At 35.4% G+C, this 20359-nt stretch overlaps 3 protein-coding genes across 4 annotated transcripts; all 3 read right to left on the minus strand.

The window, feature by feature from the left end:
• Window positions 1-9867: 9867 nt before the first annotated feature.
• LOC107684600 (forkhead box protein G1-like) lies at window positions 9868-11019 on the minus strand. The gene has a single exon (XM_016480893.1). It carries the CDS (start codon window positions 11017-11019, stop codon window positions 9868-9870), a length of 1152 nt encoding a protein of 383 aa, XP_016336379.1.
• Window positions 11020-12733: 1714 nt separating this feature from the next.
• On the minus strand, window positions 12734-15502 carry LOC107684603 (peptidoglycan-recognition protein SC2-like). Of its 2 annotated transcripts, none has more exons than XM_016480897.1 (5): window positions 15329-15502; window positions 14553-14713; window positions 14283-14463; window positions 13397-13515; window positions 12734-13144 (listed from the first exon to the last, which is right to left on the minus strand). In XM_016480897.1, the coding sequence occupies exons 3-5, from the start codon at window positions 14408-14410 to the stop codon at window positions 12960-12962; spliced, it is 432 nt and encodes a 143-aa protein (XP_016336383.1). In that variant the 5' UTR covers window positions 14411-14463; window positions 14553-14713; window positions 15329-15502; the 3' UTR covers window positions 12734-12959. The 2 variants fall into 2 exon arrangements, with proteins under 2 accessions (XP_016336383.1, XP_016336382.1); XM_016480896.1 differs by having other exon boundaries at window positions 12735-13144; window positions 14283-14466.
• Window positions 15503-16340: 838 nt separating this feature from the next.
• Window positions 16341-18756, minus strand: LOC107684604 (DNA-directed RNA polymerase II subunit RPB9). The gene is made up of 6 exons (XM_016480898.1): window positions 18546-18756; window positions 18394-18448; window positions 18047-18120; window positions 17271-17345; window positions 17113-17164; window positions 16341-16643 (listed from the first exon to the last, which is right to left on the minus strand). The coding sequence occupies exons 1-6, from the start codon at window positions 18605-18607 to the stop codon at window positions 16581-16583; spliced, it is 381 nt and encodes a 126-aa protein (XP_016336384.1). The 5' UTR covers window positions 18608-18756; the 3' UTR covers window positions 16341-16580.
• Window positions 18757-20359: the final 1603 nt, after the last annotated feature.

Here is a 20359-nt window from a genome sequence, read left to right on the forward strand (position 1 = left end):
TAGATAACAGAAGAATGTGTCTGGCCTCTTAGTCGTGGTGTGGGGTAATATTCATGGGGCAGGGGTCAGGTGTGTAGACCAAACAGACATCTCTTTGTTATGTGTCATGACTGACAGGGAAGATGGCTGTATGATGGGGAGAGTTTGTGAGACAGACAAAGATGTGTGTCTGTACAGCGCTTAGACTCCAGGGGATTGGCTTACTGCTTAGAGACAGGCGGGCGCCCGCGAGGCACTATCCCACCCATGTGATTTCACAGGGTGGTGAGTTTGCTAGGGATAATCACACCCTATAGTGTGGCGATTTGAAGATCATGTCTGTGGAATTGGTTTACAAAGCCTAACTATTGTTAAGAAATGCACCCCGAGTCTTTCAGGTACATCGGCTTATGTTTTCACCTCTCCAGATCACTTCCTTCCTCCCAGACATGGTTTCTCTCTCAACTTCCACCAAGCATCTTTAGAGTCTTTACAAGCGCTCTTTACAAACAGAAACCAGAGCATGGAATCTAACCATGATCAAATTGTTCAAGGAGTGCGGCTTTGCTTAAAACCTCCTTCAGTCTGTGTGTGGGTTTATTTAACTAGTTTGGGGACAATACGCCCCAAAAAATTAATAAAATTGGACAAGACCTCCATTTTGGGATGTCTAAGGACATCCTCAATTGGGGAAATTATACATAAACAATATACTAAAGAAGTCTCTTATGCTCACCAATGCTGCATTCATTTAATTAAAAAAAAAGTAATTTTTCGGAAAAAAAAAAAAAAAAATTATATTTTCTAAATATATATATATATATTCATGTGATGAAAAGCTACATTTTACTGTAGTCTTCCGTATCACATGATCCTTTAGAAATCATTCTGATATGCTGATTTGGCGCTCAATTATTACCATACTAGTGCTTAATTATTAATAATGGTTGTTATTATTATTATTATCAATGTTAAAAACTGTGTTTGCTGCTTAATATTTTTGTGGAAACTGTGATACACTTTTGAGGATTCTTTTATGAATCGAAAGTTCAGAAGAACAGCATTTATTTGAAATAGAAATCTTTTGCAACATTATAAATATATTTACTCTCAGAGTCATGTAATGCTGAATAAAAATTCATTTCTTTCTTTCAACATTGATAATAATAAGAAATGTTTCTCGAGGATCAAATCAACGTATTGGAATGATTTCTGAAGGATCATGTGACACTGAAGACTGGAGTAATAATGCTGAAAATTCTATGCTATCACAGCAATAAATGATGTTTTAAAATCTATTAAAATATAATACAGTTCCTTTAGTTGTAATAATTATATTGCTATTATTACAAAATTTCAGTTTTTTACTGTATTTTTGATAAAATAAAAGCAGCCTTAAGAGAGACTTTTTCAAAAACATTTAAAAAAAAAATTAATTATTTAACTTTTGACCGGTATATACTGTATTTAACATTCATGTAAAATGTTATAATTAGGTTTTTAAAAAATCCTCAAAACGAGATATTTGTGGACATCCTCAATTAGCCAAAATGATTAATAAATAATAATAGGAAGAATATATTTTAACTACACAAAAATTCTTAAAAAATCGTAAGTTTGTAGTCATTACAATTAGCATTAATTATAATAAGAATAGTTCATTAATTATAGCATAAAATATTACAAGTATGTCCATTTAGATATAGTTGTTATTTTTAAGGGTGCCAAAAAAGCTGTAAAGCTTTAGAATAACATTCAGTGGAAAGTGCAAATGAATTTCAATGAAATTGAAAATGTTTTCATACTGTACATTTGCCATTTTCCCTCTAATATGGAAAACTGCAATTTCAAAGTAAATGTTTTCCAGATAATATTCTAATGATTTGCTTTGGCTTTAGCTACAATATAAAAAAAATAATTTTAATTTTATATAAGGTGCATGTTGTACATAAAAATGTGTAAACCACATATTTTCTCAAACTGTATGAAGGAGTCATCATACATAAACGTTGAAGTAAGTTAGAAGACCTTAGTAAGTGTGTGTGTGTGTGTGTGTGTGTGTGTGTGTGTGTGTGGTCTCTCACCAACAGGTTTCAATGGACACCTACCAGCTTCAGGGCATCATGTGGAGAAGCACATACTCAAAAGATTTTGATTTATATCTCAGCTGTTCTGCAGGCTGTAGTGTGATGGAGGGGTGTAGAAATCGTTAGTCATACCTGTCAAAGGGAGGATGATATTTACTGCACAAATTAAAAGAAAATAGTATCAATTTACAGCACCCTTTGGGCATCTCTACATCTGTCTAATTGTTTACATCTCAATTTGACCTCTCTTAATTTCTGCCTCTCATTGCCCTGCAGACAAATTACATCAGCAAATGTTACGGTTATCTTTTGCATCAGAGATCATAGTTTGCGAACACTTTTCCAGTAAGGTTACAGTAAATCTGTCCTGCAGAGGCGTCTTTACACATCTGTGTGTTCCTGCTCTTTTCAGGTAATATTGAGAAGTGAGGTGAAGTTCACCAGTGATGTTTAATGTAATGTGTAGGATTGTAGGCTGCATTAAGCCTAAAGTTTGTTGTGTATTCTAAATTTTGGCAAATGTAAGTCATAATAATAATAATAGTAAGAGTAGTATGCTATTCCACTTTCCTTGTTACAGTGTAATTATACACTGTAAAAAATGACCGTGAATTTAACGGTAAAAGACTGTAAAAATGCTACAGTAAAAACCTGTTAAATGGTTAACGGTAAATTCCCCTACTATATACGGTGAAAAACTGTATTGGACATTACATGTATTGGACATTAATTTTACGGTAGTATACCGTTTTTGGAAGTGAAAAAGACCGTATAATTTACAGTGAATAACCATAAATTGACATTCCCAGAATTCCATACGTTACATTTCAAATTTGATGTTTTTTTTTGTTTAAATAACTATGTTTCTTATTTTTTTCTTATCAGTTTTGTATATTAGGGTTGTGTGTTACACCTAATGTTGTTAAATGAATGTTTATTGCATTATTTCAGTTTCATGTGTGTTACCATGATGGTGTTTAGTGTTTGTGTGAATGACACTGTGCACCTTCTATATATGTTATTATTTAAAAGCCGCTTGTGATAGGCTTTGGTTCATCATGTGACTTTCTCATCACCACCTGCATTTGGTGGTTATCAGTGTATTACAAAGGTACAAAACAGATTTCAGTACTTCAATAGGTTGGTATATTAACATTATATCAGTGAATGAAATTACGGTATTTAACTGTCAATTTAAGTTAAAACCGTAAAACGTAATTTTTTTTACGGTGTACATTTAAAGGAATGGTTCACCCAAATGAACAAAATGCCAAAAATCTACTCTCCCTTAGGTCATCCAAATTGTAGATGAGTTTGTTTCTTCATCAGTGCAGATTTGGAGAAATTTAGTATTACATCACTTGCTCACCAATGGATCTTCTGCAGTGAATGGGTGCCGTCATATTGAGAGTTCAAACAGCTGATAAAAACATCACAATAATCCAGTAATCCACATGCCTCCAGTCCATGAATTAATGTTTTGTGAAGTGAAAAGCTGAGTGTTTGTAATGAACAAATTCATCATTACAATGTTTTTAACTTTAAACCATTGCTTCTGGCCAAAATATGATTCCTCTATCCATAATATTACTTTCTCCAGTGAAAAAGTTGTCTCACCTGAATCAGGAGAGTAATATGCACAGATAAAGCAGTGAGAGGAAAACAGGGGATGGACTTAGAAGCTTTCACTTTACAAGAAATTAATTGTTGGACTGGAGTCGTGTGGATTACTTTTTTAACAGCGGTCTGGACTCTCATTCTGACGGCACCCATTCACTGCAGAGGATCCATTGGTGAGCAAATAATGCAATGCTACATTTCACCAACTCTGCTCTGATGAAGAAACAAATTCATCTACATCTACATCACTAAATTTACAGCAAATTTTCATTTGAGTAATATTATTTAACAAAATGTACTTATAGTGTTAGGGTTAGAATTAGGGTTTGGTTTAAGGCTAGTCAGACAGTTTTTCTATAGTAAGTACATGTAACATGTTTAACAAGGACATTGTAAAAAAACACTGTTACCGCATTTATTGGGTAAACGATTCTTATTTTATTAAATTGAAATTAGGATTTAATACTAAAAGCATTTAAATTTACATTTATCAATTCAAAAATGAATAGAATGATTAGAAATGTATTTTAAACACATATTTGGAAAATGGCACAGACTCATCGGTGGCTCTGCGAGGGCATGTAAGGTCTGCTCATCGGCCCTTTTTGTGAGGTGAAATCTGTATTCAGTAACTGGTTTCCTTGGTTCAAGGGCAACACATTTCATCGAGCTCACTCAATTACCGCAACTTGTACAAATGTGAAAAACCACTTGTGTCTATTTGAAGTGGTGTAATCTGATGAAAGTGATTTTTTTTTTATTTATAGCGTGCTGTGGTTGAATTCACTCTCTTTCTCTTTGAATTTCCTCTATCATCTCTTTTTATCTCTCCCCTCCTCAGCCATTTGAAAAAGGAGATCCACTTCATTACTGAGCTGAGGCTGTGATCGCACTCTAGGGACCCTCAGACATTGTGTGTGTGTGTTTGGGAGAGAGAGGGGGAGAAAGATGTGAAAAACAAAGCACTGTACAGTATTTTCAGATTTGTTAGACTGACACATTTTTATCAATGTATTAACACACACATAAACCATTTCATGAAGCATTACATTATATATAAAATCATAGGCCCTAATAAATTGATGATCAGGATGTATTCATTCAGGATGTGTTTTAAGAAGACAGTATGTGAACTCCCAATTTTCCGAACCTCTGCTTTGTGTTTTAGGGGCTTTATCTGTTCTGTCCTTTATAAATCAAAGCATATTACAAAATAAATATCATTAAAAGTTTAAAATATTAAATGAACATAGTTTCATATATTTATATAAGGAGGTTGATATTAATTGGAAAATAAATTGAAAACATGTAACAAGTTCGGTCCTTTTCCGACGTGAACTAAAATAATAATAAAAAAAGAAACTTGAAAAAAAATGAAAATAATAAAATTACAAATTATCGGAATATTGTTATACACATTTTGAATAGCCTATATGAAAAACCTTTACCTGCCTGCAATTTGGAGAAAAAAAACTGCAGTGGGAAATTCTTTCATTAAACAATTAGGCTAATGAACAATTAGTCACCTTGGAATTATAAGGTTCTGACATTTTTGTCAAAATTGAGTTATTCACATATTCTTATTCTGTTACAACATATTTACATTATGTGATTTTGTTTTTAAAGTTATGCACATTTTAGGACTTTTTATTTAGAAAACAAAAAGGTTCTATCTACAAAGTCGAATTCTAACTTGGTTCAATAAGGTTCTATCTGTGAGCCAATCAGCACTTCGAATGCACACAAAAGGACCAATCAGGATCAACTTTCATTGTCATGTTGCCGGACTGCTTCGTAACAGCAAGAAAGATTAAATGTGAAATATTTTAATTGTAATACATTTTTAATTATATATAGTCAGTGAATCATTTTTCAATGTTTATTATCCCTTCAACGCATGCCTCGGGTCTTTAGCGAGCCGGGACGTCATCGACTACCCTCCCCCTCATTCATTTCTTCAAGTCAAACATCAACCAATCTATTAATTGATTGAACAATATAACAACCAGCACGGGGTTGTATTTAACCCAGCATTTTTTAGAGTGTAATATCATCTGCAATAATTGAACGGGCTTGAATTGCTTTACTGCAGAGCAATTACTGAACGCAATGAAATATAAGTGTCTCTGTCATTTGATGGTGGATGTGGTGAATATAGCGATCAGAATATTGATTTTGAAGTCATTGTAAAAAAGAATATGTTTGAGATCGCGAATATGAGCCAGATGCTGAATAAGTGCGTTCTGACGATGACAGTGATGGTAAAATCATCTGCTCTAATTGAACCCTTCCCAGTTTAAAAAGGTAACGAAATAGGCCTATGCTTTATCTTATTCTTTTTGTAATTGTTATTAAAATATCAGGAGAAATATCCATCCGGATCCGTCTTAGGTCCGGGAAGCTAAAAACCCTATATTATGCTGCGTTCAAGTCCTCCTGGGACATTCGTACTTAGGAGTTGACAAGTCGTAATTACGACGTCAGGTGCGTTCAAGTCAGTTTAGTCAGCACAAGATGGCGGTCTACCTTCTTTTAATAAATTACAAGAAAATACAACAGGGTCTGTTAACTCTGCTTATAGAAAATGAAGAGCAAAGAATTCACATCAGGTGTGTTTTGCGTTTTTAATATTTTTTAAAAGTAATTTTTGAAGCCACTTGAATCTGTATCACATAAAAACTTGTTATCAATTGTTATATTACAATCCTGCCACATTCAAAAAGCTTATTGTTTGTAAATAAAAAGCCTGACAATGTCACTGCTTAATACCTATAAGTATTGTGATTTATGTTTTACTTTGGCAATCTCTCTGTCTCCCTCTGTCAGACATGCAGTTCTACAGTACTTGTCACTGACAACCCACTAAACTATCAATTTAAACAAAAATGTATCGTCAACTACAGACGTTGCATCCATCGATTCCGCCATGTTTCTCACTGACACGACCCCAACTCGGAAACTCGGGGCTTAAAGAAAATCTCGAGTTTCCCACTAGTAATAACGACTTTGTGGTGGCGTTCATGTGCGTTCAACTCGTAAATACGATCTATCCCACATGACTTGAACTCACCATTAGGCCTATGTAACCTATGATTGGCGAAACGTTCATGCATTTAAGGGTTAAACTTTGTGAAAAAACTTTGCTGAAGCATTGTCTGTTTTCTTGCAGTTTAAAGTCTTAAAATGTCTTAAATTTGACTATAAGCCTTAAAGGTCAAATAGTCAACAATTTAATTGATAAGGTCTTAATTTCAACAATAAGCAATAAGTTAGCAGGTTATCTCAGCCATACTGAGCCATACTCACTCTAAAGAGAAAGCCATTTTACCTGTCCCACTTTCTGTGGAATAAAGTCCTGGTCAGATGTATTACAGTAGCTGCTTAAACTGTTCCTGCAATAATGTGCTTAATTATCCAAAATATACCTAAAACTAACATCTGCACTCATAGCCGCAGGAACGTATTAAGTGAGTGTCTTTGTTGCTGGGTTTTCATTAAAAAAATAACGAACCACAAACTAAGCATTCGTTTTAAATAAGGGAAAATACCTTATTTATTTGGGTTACAACGGCTATATCCATCTTATTCATTTTGTCAATGCAAGGTAGATGTTTAATATATGCGAATTTGCCATTGTACTATTTTATGGCTGATGTGTTTTAATTAATAAGATAATAAACCATAAACTACGAACGTTTTAAGGAAGCCTGAGGAGAAATCCATAGGCTATTTATTTGTGTTAAACGCGAGTAAAACATATCCTTATTTATTTTGTTAATAAAAGTTCAAAGTTTAATGTTTTTTTTTTTGTTGTTGTTTTTTTCGATTAATAATAATGAGCCATAAGCATGCATTTAAAGTAAGGGGAAAATCCAAAAACCTTACATTTATTTGTGTTACAAAGCGGGTACATCAGTCTTATGCAGTGGGGTAGCAAGTCAGCCCCGGGCCCATATGCAAAAAATGTGTACGTTATGTTATGGGCTCCAACTCGGTTAACTTAACTTAGGCCCTATTGTTGATTTTTCTGAAGTAAATAAAGTTCCGTGAATCGTGACTATTCACAAGCTGTTTTATTTAGGGTAGGCTATAGGCTAATGCTTGGAAATGTTGTTTAAAGTTTTCAAGTCCATTCATTATTTGTAGCACGCAAGCCACCCAATAATCACAGCTTTGTGCTTTGTTACTACAACGTCTCAGCCTTGAATATTATTTATTTTGTATTACATATTGTTCATTCATTTATTTATAACACCGCACCCCCAGCACCCCTACTTCCCGCGGTAATGTCTGCACTGGACAAATATTTAGCACTGCATTTTATGTTTAACTTGAATAAGAAAACAATTATTCATCCTATAATATGAAATAAATGTAATAGAAAGCATTAAATTACCTTTCTCATACATTGTTACAGCACTAATTTAATGGTTTAAACATATAAGTAAACTGTTTGTGTTTCTTGAAAATGATTGCTTCAGTTAATGTTTTGCGAGATAGAACCATACAATTCTAAGCGGAAAATTATTTTTTAGAATTAGAAGATTCTATCTGCATTTGACCTGTTCCAAAAATGTGAATATTGTAGTACATTTAGAATACATTTAGGGCCTGTCATTTTCTTGTATGAAAGAGACTTATCATTTTATGGAATGCAAAAACTTTGATGCTCAATATCACAAAACCACTCCAAATGAAGATAGAACCTTATAATTCCAAGGTGGCAAATTAATTGTCATGAACAACAAAGGTCTGTTCCTCCAAAACATTTATTTCCTTTAAGTGGATACATGTTTGGACCAAGACAAAATTACAGGCCAAGGCCTGCAGGCTGTGTAAAGCTAATTCATTGTATGAAATAGTCACACAGTCAGGATTATGTGAGTGACTCTAAATGCTGAACACGAAGACACCTGACATATGGAAAAACACCGGACAGAATCATGCAGTTAATCTTTTTGCATCCTACATACAAGTCACCCAAACTACTCTGCGCCATCTTAAAAAACAAACAAACCCTGTTCTCAAACAAGATAGCATCAAAATGCTTTAAAAGTCATATGTGGTTAGCAGAACAAAACATGATTGTTTCCTTTAGCTACTTCCTTTTTTTTCAGTGCACTGTTTTTAGCTCAACATGTTGCCGTCATTTGCTTAAAATACTTTGGGTAAGAAGTTTTGTTCCAGTGGAATTTATTTTTGATTTTTGAAGCTGAAAATTGCAAAAGAAAATTGTATTTGTTTTGGCCACAAATATTTGGCCTCTCATGAAACTAATGCATAAAAAATATTGCACGTGAACTGCTTGGTAATAATACACTACAGGTCAAAATAATTGGAATAATTAAGATATATTAAAAAAAAATATATTGTCTCTTATGTTCATCAAGGCTTGCATTTATATGATGAAAATATAGTAGAAATAGTAATATTGTACAATATTATTACAATTTGAATATATTGTAAAATTCAATTTATTTCCTTGATGTCAAAGCTGAATTTTCATCAGTCTTCAGTGTCACATGATCATTCAGAAATCATTCTAATATGCTGATTTTCTGCTTAAGAAACATTTATTATTTTATTCAGCAAGGACACATTAAAATGGCCAAAAGTGGCAGACATTTATAATGTTGCAAAAGTTTCTATTTCTATTTCATAATCATCATAATTTCATAATATCATAAATGTTGTTCCTTTGAACTTTCTATTCATAAAATAATTCTAAAAAAATGTATCGGTTGCTACAAAAATATTAAGCAGCAAAAACAACGTTTTCAACATTGATAATAATAACAAGAAACATTATTAACAATTGAGCACCAATAATAATTGATTAAAAAAAGCACCAAATCAGCATATTAGGATGATTTCTAAACGTTCATGTGACACTGATAAATGGAGTATTGCCAGGAATAAATTACATTTTAAAATGAATATCAAAATAGAAAACAGTTATTTTAAATTGTAATAATATTTCATAATACTATAATACTACATAATTACTGTTTTTACTATATTTTTGAGTAGAAGACTTTTTCAAAAACAAAAGAACCTTAATTATTCCAAACTTTTGACCGACAGTGTAATAATAATAATAATAAATAGATTTAAATAGAAATACATTTAAAAGATAAAAAGCTTTTTTTATCAAACAGCTGAAAAACAAATTGCAAGCTTTTCAGTGCATGGAGCTGGCTGTGTTAAAATGAGGAAAATAATTGGGAATGTCTGTACATAGTCCTCCAATGTATTCAGAAGAAGGAGATGGCTTTCCCGGGAAAAACTGTCCAGAAGGAGATGTTTTGGAGATGTACGATTCCTCCTGCGACCAGGGTGACAGTCCCGCTGTGTGAGGCACCTGATGAGAGTAAAAGTAACTGGACTGATTGGAGAGTAAATTAAAAGAGCAGGGCGCAGAGAGAGGCAGAGGCACAGAGGCAGATGTGGCGAAGGAGCAGGCGGAGGTCATCTGTTCACAACCCATTCCATAATAAGTTGCCTCTTGGCCGGACGGGAGAAGGAGTCTTTCCGCTGCGGGACCGACCGAGCTGAAGTGGCGCGAGCTTTGGGACAGAACCGACGCGGCGTAGTTTTTGTGGTGAGCCGCGGGGTTCGGGTGACGATGCTGGAAGGTCACGAAAGGCGGGACGGGCCAGTAAAACGACCCTGCGAACGCCAGTCCGGCGGTGGTGGACGTGGAGGTCAGCCGCGCGCCTCTCTTCATGGCCAGCTTGGCTCGGGACGCCGCTGTAGACCGGCGCCTGAGTTTCCCGGTGGTTCCGCCGATGAACACATCATCACTGGACGGGTCCAGCATCCAGTAGTTGCCTTTTCCAGGGTCATCGTAGTGGCGCGGGACCTTGACGAAGCACTTGTTAAGGCTCAGGTTGTGTCGGATGGAGTTCTGCCAGCCCTGCCTGTTTTCTCGGTAGTACGGGAAGTTGCCCATGATGAACTCATAGATGCCGTTGAGGGTGAGCCGTCGCTCCGGACTCTGGCGGATGGCCATCATGATAAGCGCGTTATAACTGAACGGAGGCTTATCGGGTTTACTCTTCTTCTCCTGTCCACCAGTTCCTTCACACTTTGGCTCTCCAGCAACTACCTCTTTTTTATCCGGTCTGGTCGCTAACTCGTTCCGCTCTCGAATCGGCTGGTCTTTTCCGTCATTCGACAGAATGGAGCGCGCGGGTGGCTTTGCGGCGCGAGAGCGCGGTGCTTCGAGCGCGGTGATTGTGTCGGTTCTCGCTCGTTCGTGTCGGAGCAGTAAGCTGCTGATGCTGAATGAAGACTTGTGGAAAAAACCCACGGGGGCTTTTACTTCCTCCATGTTTAACAATACAAACACGCTCCTAAAGGTGTCCAACAGAACTTAAAAGTTCAACCAAAGTGGCACCAAAACCCCCAGAAAGTGCCCGTTCATTCTTCAAAAGCGCTCGACAAAAACAAAACAAAGATCTGATAAGTTTCCAGCACAGCCAATCTCTCTGACTGATCGATTAACTCGAAGGCTCAATTATAAGACTTCGGAAGCCGGTGAAACTCAAGCCTCTCACCTGAGACCGCCCTTCTGTTTACACATTCATCTGACTCAACGCCTGTCAGAAACGAGTGAGGCAAAAAGACGTTATGCTGGGGTTCCGATATACGACAACACTAGGAGATGTGAGTAAACAAACAGCTTAAGATGGACATGGACCCTAATCTCTGGAGGATGCCCTCGGCTCCATAAGGGAGCGTGTCGTGCACATCGGGCAAAATATAGGCCACAGTAGATATAGCCTAATGAAGGAAGTAGGCCTACATTTAGGACTGGGGAGTGTTGAAACACATCTATAACTATATGTGCTTCAGACTTTGATATAATTTATTTGTCTGCTTCAAATGAACGTTGTTTTGAAATCTACTTCCTAAACTGTAAATTAACGTCAAGTACAGAGAGTACTGTTGTTACAATCTATCCCGTCGTAGAAAACACGCGTTTTAAATTTGCGCATGAAATTAGCCCACTGTAGAAATGAAATTGAGTTTTATGTTAAAATACACGAAAGGCAGATTTTTTATATCAAATTAAACAAGAGCAACTCCCTATTCAGATGACAGTTACCAGTCATTTTTTCATTAATTAACTTAACTGCAATTTAAATGATTAGAAAGAAGAATTTGCAAATGAGTTTTACATTTTTGTTATGTAATTCAGAACCCTTAATTTTTGGATTCTGTGCTTGCATCTTCTCCTATATGAACCTAACAGTGTGATGGTCACCACACTCTAAAAAATGCTGGGATAAATACTACCCAGTGCTGGGTAAAATAGGGACAAACCCAGCAATTGGGTTGTTTTGACCCAGCGGTTGGGTTACTACCCAGAAGGTTGGGTTAAACATTTAACCAAACCGCTGGGTTTGTCCCTATTTTACCCAGCACTGGGTTGTATTTAACCCAGCATTTTTTAGAGTGTAGAATAGTAAAAGTGCAATGACTAAATAGACAAAGTAAAATAATTATATTTATACATATTATTGAATATTAATATGTAAAATTAGCTGAAAGAGGAAATACAATAGGGGAAACAGTAACAATAAATATGAGTTTAATAATTAAAACACAGGCACAAGGACGATCATTGACTGTGCCTCATAAAAAGACATTGATGCACAACATCAAATAGACATGTCACTGGGACAAAAAGGCTTCAAAAATAGACAGGCATATTTGCAAACCTCTTCATTTTTTAGGAAATCTGACACCCTCGCCTAATGGCCACACCTGATTACTAATTTATTGCACGCTACTGTACAGTCCATATGAACTATGTGAGGTTTTTCGGTATGGAGAATCGATAAATTATAACTTAATTGTGATTTAGGAGATTTCAAGAAGTTTAATCTTTAAAGAAATCATCTGTAAAATATCTCTCATCCATAAATAATAAAGGACTGTTAATAGGATTTCTATTATCATTTGTATCCAATCCTAAAGGAATCAAAAAGATGAATCCTCTTACTGGATAAACAGAATTTTCTATTTTTCATAATTTAATTCCCCAGTAGGACTCTTAATTATGCCCTTCAGGATTGGTTCCACATTTTGATAAAAATCAATCCATTAGTATTACTTTAGGAGATTTTAATAAGGGATTTTAACAAGGCACACAAGACTGCAACATGTAATTTTAGAGCAAAATTAAACCTATCATACATTTTCACATTCACACATTGCTACACACACAGCAGGGATTTAATGCAACGTATATGCATAGAAAAGAGGTCATTGGTTTTGTAACTGGTCTCTTAGTTTTGGTAGTAGAGCGTATAAATATTCCCCCGGACACTCAGTTTTTGCCACGTCTCTGTGTCCCACAAGCACAACATTGGGCCGTACATGACCGTGAAGCACTCCAATGTGCAGCAATCTCAGCAGAGCAGACAGTGATGCAGAACTGGGCATTTCATCTACAGGCAAAGATACATTTTATTATAATGTGTGTATTTTTGTTCATTTGTATTGAATAGTTTGCTTCATTTAGACAAGTCATTACTTCATTGCCAAAGTACAATTAAATTCTTATGCACGATCTCTATTTCTATTTACAAACCCACTAAACATCACAACAGAACAATAAATAATATATAGTTTGAACACCACAAAGTACAATAATTAAAACATGAAATTTAATGTGATGATAGAAGTAGACGCGTTCTCACCGTTGAAGTTGCCCATGAACGCGATGCCAACAGAATTGAAGTTGTGTTCCTTTGCATGGGCCCCTACAATCCCCCATCCTCGCCCTTCATACACCATCCCATCTCCAGAGATCAGAAAGCTGGAGTAAGACAGACAGAGTGGATGTGTAATGTATAAACTGGAGTCAGCCTTGTAATGTCAGCAGAATTGAAACAGGACATATCATGACTTTTTGTAAAAAGATGAAAATATGTGATTATTAATGAATAAATAAATGAATAAAACACCTTTAGACAAAGTCTTGAGGATCTACACCAGACTTTTTGTATTACGTTTTTTTTTTTCACATGACAGCAAAATGGCTTCCTATATGCTGGTTACACCTCACGACTTTTGCTTTTGAATATTCATAATATTTTAAATTAGAACTGCTTCTGTTTTGCTTTTATTTGTTTTAATAGTAGGCCTAATAATAATAAATGCATTGTTCCAATATTACTTAAAGAAGTTCTGTCTATTAATGAGAAAAAATATATATATTTTTACAGTTACACCACCTAGACATTTGTGTTTTTTAGAAACTGAAATAGAAAACATCCTTCAAGTAGGTATTATTTAGTTAGTTATTTAAATCGCATTGTATTTTTATTAACTAAGCAAACCTGAACAAAAAGAGAGCAATGTCACTGATCCATATACCGTGATACTGAATGATACAGGCTAGTCATCATGATGTTAAAATATTGAAATTCAAAATTCAGACAATACTATTGAATTACCCTTTTACGCAAAGAAAGTTTATCTACAAGCATTTCTTGCAAAATAATTACAAACTGTATTAAGAGCTTAATTACACTGTGATATAAAGAACGGTCCGATATTAAATGTAGTGTTTTGTTATCTTACTTGTAACCGATATCGTCGAAGCCCCGCTCTTGCATGTGCATGTGTTGGATGTGAGCGAGCTGAGAGATGCTGTCGCAGTTCCGGAGCGCTGTGTGGTGAATGATCACAGTCTGTGCGGGACTCTTCATCTCTGTCCTGTCCCGAGGTTACACGGCGTTCCAAGCACGACGACACACTACAGCTACTGCGAAACAACAGTGCGATCAGATAAACATTCTAGACACTTCATATAGGCTATGCGCTCGATCGCTTGTGGACGGTTGCTTTTACCTGCGTTCATATTCACGGGCTCTCCAGGTGTGTGTCCGTTCATATTCCCGGCGAATGTACATGACTTGCAAGCGTTTAATAGCCCTGAATGGCTGGGAGGGACTAATATGTTGAGCTTCCGCGTACTTTCCTGTCTCGTGCAGAAATTCAGTTCGTGGGTCCTACAGGCAGAAATGAAGAAATTCTATACTGCACGGGCTTTTTATATATCATAATGGAAATGCCACTATGAATAGGCGATATTTTACCATTGCAAAAATAACAGAAGTAACAGCTTGGCAGAGTTGCTTAACATAAAAAGTGGCGGTCACTTGCATTAACGTTTCGTGCAGTTGCACAACCACTTCTCTAAGTACAGTGGAAAAAAGTAAAACCTTGTGAATATTCTCTTGTTGATGATAAATTAATTTGTACTGTGATTGCATTGAGCCAGAGGCAGAGCCTTGCTGATTTTCAGAACTACAGCATGATTGCTAGGGTGAAATTGTTTTATGCAGGGACAAACCCAGCTATTGGGTTGTTTTGACCCAGCGGTTGGGTTCAAAACAACCCAACCACTGGGTCAAAACAACCCAATAGCTGGGTCAAAACAACCCATTGGGTTGTTTTGACCCAGCGGTTGGGTTCAAAACAACCCAACCGCTGAGTCAAAACAACCCGATAGCTGGGTCAAAACAACCCGATAGCTGGGTTTGTCTCTTTTTAACCCAGCGTTGGGTTATATTTAACCCAGCATTTTTTAGAGTGTAACAAGACATTAAAACAGAGTATCTTACGTCTGAGAAACATTTGACCAGACGTTGTCATTACGCCTTTTACAAACTTTCCAGGAGGACTCGGAAACTCTGGGCTCTGCGTGTCAAGCAACAGACTGAAAGCCGGCCAGGAGCAGCTTATATGACTGGAGCGGACCGACAGTTTTTAAAGCATTCCGTAGTCACTCAACGCCAAATCCAGTCCGGGTTTTCACTTTATACTCTCCACACACAACTGAGAGAAATGTAATTTAATTGCGTTTTTTCTGATAAAAATTGCGAAAAAAATTGCTACAGGTTTGCTGTGCTTATTTGTTCGGCTGTACAATATAGTCAAACTTTTGACGATTATATACTATTAATAGAACTATAAAACAATTGTTTTTATTACTAAATGCAAATATTAAAAAAAAAATCTTAACATTTCACTGTGATAATTCAAAACGAGTATTTAAGAACAATTATTTTTACAGTACAACTGTAAAATTACAAACAAATATTTATGGCTGTCTTCATTTCTTCCTTTCCAAATGTTGAACCATCAAGCTTTTGTTCTGACAGGAAACCGGAGAGCCCTTAACTCTTCTCTTGTTTTAACAATAGCAAACTTATAAGCTCTTCTCATTACAAGTTTGTGAGGTTGGTTGCTGCACGGAGCATTGGTTGCATTCCCAAGTGCACATTAAAAGCGACCCAAACTCAGAGCAGATGCAGAGATGAGTTTCAGAGTTTGTGTGAAGTAGCATTTAATTTGAACCGAGCTGAAAACAACAGATGATGAGCTGCTTGTGTGCAAAAAGAACACGGTGTTGCGCTTCACTCTGAAACACTCAGCTCATATTTAATGAATTAAATCGCAATTTTGATAATCACACAAAGTCATATCACATTTTGGTTTTATTTCAATTAACTGTGCAGCCCTACTCTAAGCCACCATGGAATAAAAACTGTACCCAGAATCCAAACTCAAAACGACAAATTTTCAAAATAAAAACTCAACTTATTTTTTGTAATCTTTTATTACAAACCTTCCAAAAAAAAATACACCGTGTAGAATTAAAATGAAAAACTATGAACACTGCGTCAAAGGACGAGTCGCTGGTGTTTGCGCATGAATCTCACACTAAAATTCACAACTAAAATTAAACACCAGTTTATTCACATTGCATCAATGACCTACAGTTGGGTCACCGACAAAACACGTCCACTCCACAACAGACGTCCCATAAACTGAGAAATAATGTTCAGGAATGGAACAATAATGACTTTATCCTCATTCTGTCCATCTGTGGCCGCAGTGTGGGGCGGTGCAGACATAGTAAAGCCTCATGGCATCCTGCATTCAGAAAACCAAAACACAAAGTTCAGTTTTATCCTAGATAGTATTTATGATATTGCTGTAATAAAAAAAACCACATACAGGAATTTATTTTATTTAAAATATTTAAAGTCAAAATAAAGACCTTTTTTACCATTTCAATCACACTTAGTACCAGTCACAAAATCTGTCACGTGGATACAATGTATAATGTGCATGAGAGTTACCGTTAGTAGAGGAGAACAGTGTTCAACAAACACACTGTAAAAATATTTTTTGAAGATATAAATAATTATTGGAGTACATTTTACAAGCAAATGCGATTTCAGTCTGTCTCCTTCAAAATGTCATGTTTAATTCAGTGTGTTTACTAGCAATTTCTGAGTGAAAACTGTTTGAAAATATATATTTTTAGTGCAGTTATTAAGACACACGGATCTGAAAGTGCTGAAGAGCAGTAGTAAACAGTGATTGTGCGTGTCATTACCTCAGCCTTCATACTGTGAGACTGGAAGAACACCGCCTCCTTGTGGCCACACCTAAAATCACACATTCATTATGAAATGGACCATCATGAGCTTAAGGGAATCACATTAATACCATCATTAATATATAGCTACATCAAGAAACAACTCTAACTCTTACTTTGGGCAAGGGTGGTCCTCCGTCCGAGGCAGTGTTGGATCTTGAGCCACGTCTGCAATAATCTGAGTGAGTTCACTGGCGGAGAAGAGGGACTAGGTTAGAGGTGTCTAGAAAAACCTCTTCAACCAATAAACAATATAAAATAATCCAGCCAAAGTTAATGGTGGTAGGTAGAACATTTATGAATATATATATAATATTTTTTTTATTAGGGCTGGGTTGATAAAAATTGATTAATTGATCTTAATTTTGATGAACTGAATCTTAAATCCCAAGCATCAGTCTTTTAGCCTGTGCTGTTTTCTGTTGATGCGTGAACAAAACTTCACTAAACATTACTTGTACTTCTAATAATAGCAGTGAGCTTTGTGCTTTGTACTTTTGTTATGAAACAAAGTAAAAGGTTACAAATTCAGTCAATTTGATCACATAATTCAAACAATAAATGTCATTTCGACGCTCTTTAATTAGCTTTCTGGCATGACAGATAGCTTTATCTTTGTCCTCTTTACTACTTGCTATAGTATGAAAAAAACATGAACGAACATCAGATGGCATATTAAAAGATACAGCACAACTTACTGAAATGTATCACGTGTCGTAATCATCATTTCAACCGCGGAAAGATATCAATTAACAGCTTGTAAACAATGTTATGTAACGTAACATTTACAGCAGAAAGTCATTCTACAGACATGTTAGTCTGGGTGACACCTTGCATTTTTACCTCAAACTAATGCATCGCCTCTCAGTAGACAAAACAGTAAGATACTCACTCAACCTCATGGGTGATTTTGTTCACATAGATGCAGCTGTTATCGGCTTCTTGTTGATAGTCACAATTTCTGCACTGAAAACATACATGAACACAAATAAGGGATTGTTCTGTCCAATAATACAAATCAAGTTATATAGAACACTGTTAAATCACTTTTAACAACTATCAGCTTAATGCTCGACTGTAATCATAACAAGTCATATGCATGTCAGATCACATCTGTTAATTAGATCTACTAACTGTAATCATAAGTCAATGCATAAACACGCTATAAACATTGATTGAACTCTCTCACATGGTCTAAAAGGACAACTCATGCACATAGATTTGGCAAAAATAACTTACAGCATAGAGCAAGATGCGGTTTTCTTTATCCTCTTTAGGATACAGCATGTTATTACTGTAAAAACAGAAAGATTCATATGAGACCGGCTACTGCCTTCAAAACAAACACACACGAGTTTGAGCCACTATCCAGCAAACTCATCTACACTCACCACTCCTGACAGAACCTGATGCCCACAAAACCAGGTTCGTAGGTGCCACCTTCCAGATCCATTATAAAGATACCGTAGCTGTATGGTAAAGGCTGTAGAGATAGCTATAAAGGTAAGGGATAAAGGATAACAGTCCCCTTCCACTCCGTCGACATGTCTAGGAACAGTAGTTTGTGCGCATGCGTGACCTCCGGTTAGCGCTGCTCAGATAAATCACAGCGTCTCCTCGTGCCGGAGGACAAAACAATGATTTTTCAGCGGAAAGAGACGGCGTGTCATGTTTTTAAGTTAAATTTATTCTAGATTATTTATACATATTGCTACTATTTTATTGACATTGCATTAAGCGACTTAACGCTCGTGCTGTGTTGAAAACCCTATAACACCTTTGGTTTGGTGGCCTTTTAAAAATCTTTGTAAATTGTTTTTTTTCTTTCAGTTAGGACAGTTTAAAAAAAAAAATTTTTAAATTTTTTTTTAAATTTCATTTTGTTTTATTTAATATTATTATTGTTGTTAATTAATTAATTAATTAATTAATTAATATATTTATTTATTTATTATTTTGTTTTTTTGTTTTGTTTATTATACACCAGTGTAACATAGGTGGGGGAAAATCCACCAAAAGTACAAATATTATAAAAAAAAAAAAAAAAACCTAAAAGGCATGTAGTTATACCCTGAATGAATTAAAGTCAGTACGTTTTTGTTCAATGTGATAACATTAACATTTTTGAGAGGAAAAATCATCTCCGACTTCAGGTCAAATTAACCACACAACATGAGGCTCAAGCCTAAAACTCTCTCTTTCTTTGGGAATAACTCTCATGTCATTCATATAAATACTGAATAAGTTTATACCTTATACCATTTTTACTAAATACAGTGTCTTATGATTGTCTTATGATTTCCTTAAATAATTACAACCATGGAAAACATGACAATATTATGAATTTATAGTCGCCTATAGCAGGTAATCTAATCAAATTAAAATGCATGCATTTAATTCTGACTACTTTTTATGGAAAACCATTGTAGTGAACACAAACGAACGTTTATTTAAAATGTGTAGTACATTTTCAGATTGATAATTCTTATTTAAAAGATTTAAACAATAAAATATAATAAAAGTTTTTTTTTAATATAATTAAATCAGGAACAATGGTTACACTTTACTTGAAGGGGTGTGCATAAGACTGACATGACACCTTCATAATCATGACATGAAACATGTCATGAATATGAAGGAGGTTTTATGCATGTTTATGACAACTGTCATTAAGTGTCATTCGCTCAGTTATGTCATTTTTAATGCAAATACGACATTGTTTGAGATGTCTTTGTTAAGGGCTATGGTTAGGGGTAAGGGTAGGGGTAGGGTTAGGTTAGGGTTAGGTCAAATAATGTCATATTTGCATTAAAAATGACATAACTGAGCGAATGACACTTAATGACAGTTGTCATAAACATGCATAAAACCTCCTTCATATTCATGACATGTGTCATGTCATGATTATGAAGGTGCCATGTCAGTCTTATGCACACCCCTTCAACTAAAGTGTTACCGTCACAATGAATACAGTTGTGTTATAAAGGCTTAGCCTAAGTCATGTTTTAGAAAAAGTAATCCAAGTAAAGTTTAATATAAGTGAAGTGTAGGTCTATATTGGGTTCAAAGAAATTGTTAAATTATAGTTTTGGCATTTTTTTAAACAGATTATTTTCATTTTGCTTTTTGATTCATTTTGCTTGTTCATTTCATGGTCAATTTTATTTTACACCATTATTTTGCAACATTTGGAGCCATACAATCA

This window comes from Sinocyclocheilus anshuiensis, unplaced genomic scaffold, assembly GCF_001515605.1.
Source record: "Sinocyclocheilus anshuiensis isolate Anshui unplaced genomic scaffold, SAMN03320099.WGS_v1.1 scaffold41, whole genome shotgun sequence".
Classification (NCBI taxonomy): Eukaryota; Metazoa; Chordata; class Actinopteri; order Cypriniformes; family Cyprinidae; genus Sinocyclocheilus; species Sinocyclocheilus anshuiensis.

Coding starts and splice junctions, on each gene's coding strand:
- LOC107684604 (XM_016480898.1), bottom strand. CDS start 18,607: ATGGATCTGGAAGGTGGCACCTACGAACCTGGTTTTGTGGGCATCAGG. Junction 17,346..18,046: donor AAAATCACCCATGAGGTTGA/GTGAGTATCTTA, acceptor CTTCTCCGCCAG/TGAACTCACTCAGATTATTG. Junction 16,644..17,112: donor CTCACAGTATGAAGGCTGAG/GTAATGACACGC, acceptor TTCTGAATGCAG/GATGCCATGAGGCTTTACTA.
- LOC107684600 (XM_016480893.1), bottom strand. CDS start 11,019: ATGGAGGAAGTAAAAGCCCCCGTGGGTTTTTTCCACAAGTCTTCATTC.
- LOC107684603 (XM_016480897.1), bottom strand. CDS start 14,410: ATGAAGAGTCCCGCACAGACTGTGATCATTCACCACACAGCGCTCCGG. Junction 13,516..14,282: donor TTCGACGATATCGGTTACAA/GTAAGATAACAA, acceptor GTCTTACTCCAG/CTTTCTGATCTCTGGAGATG. Junction 13,145..13,396: donor GTTCATGGGCAACTTCAACG/GTGAGAACGCGT, acceptor CTTTGCCTGTAG/ATGAAATGCCCAGTTCTGCA.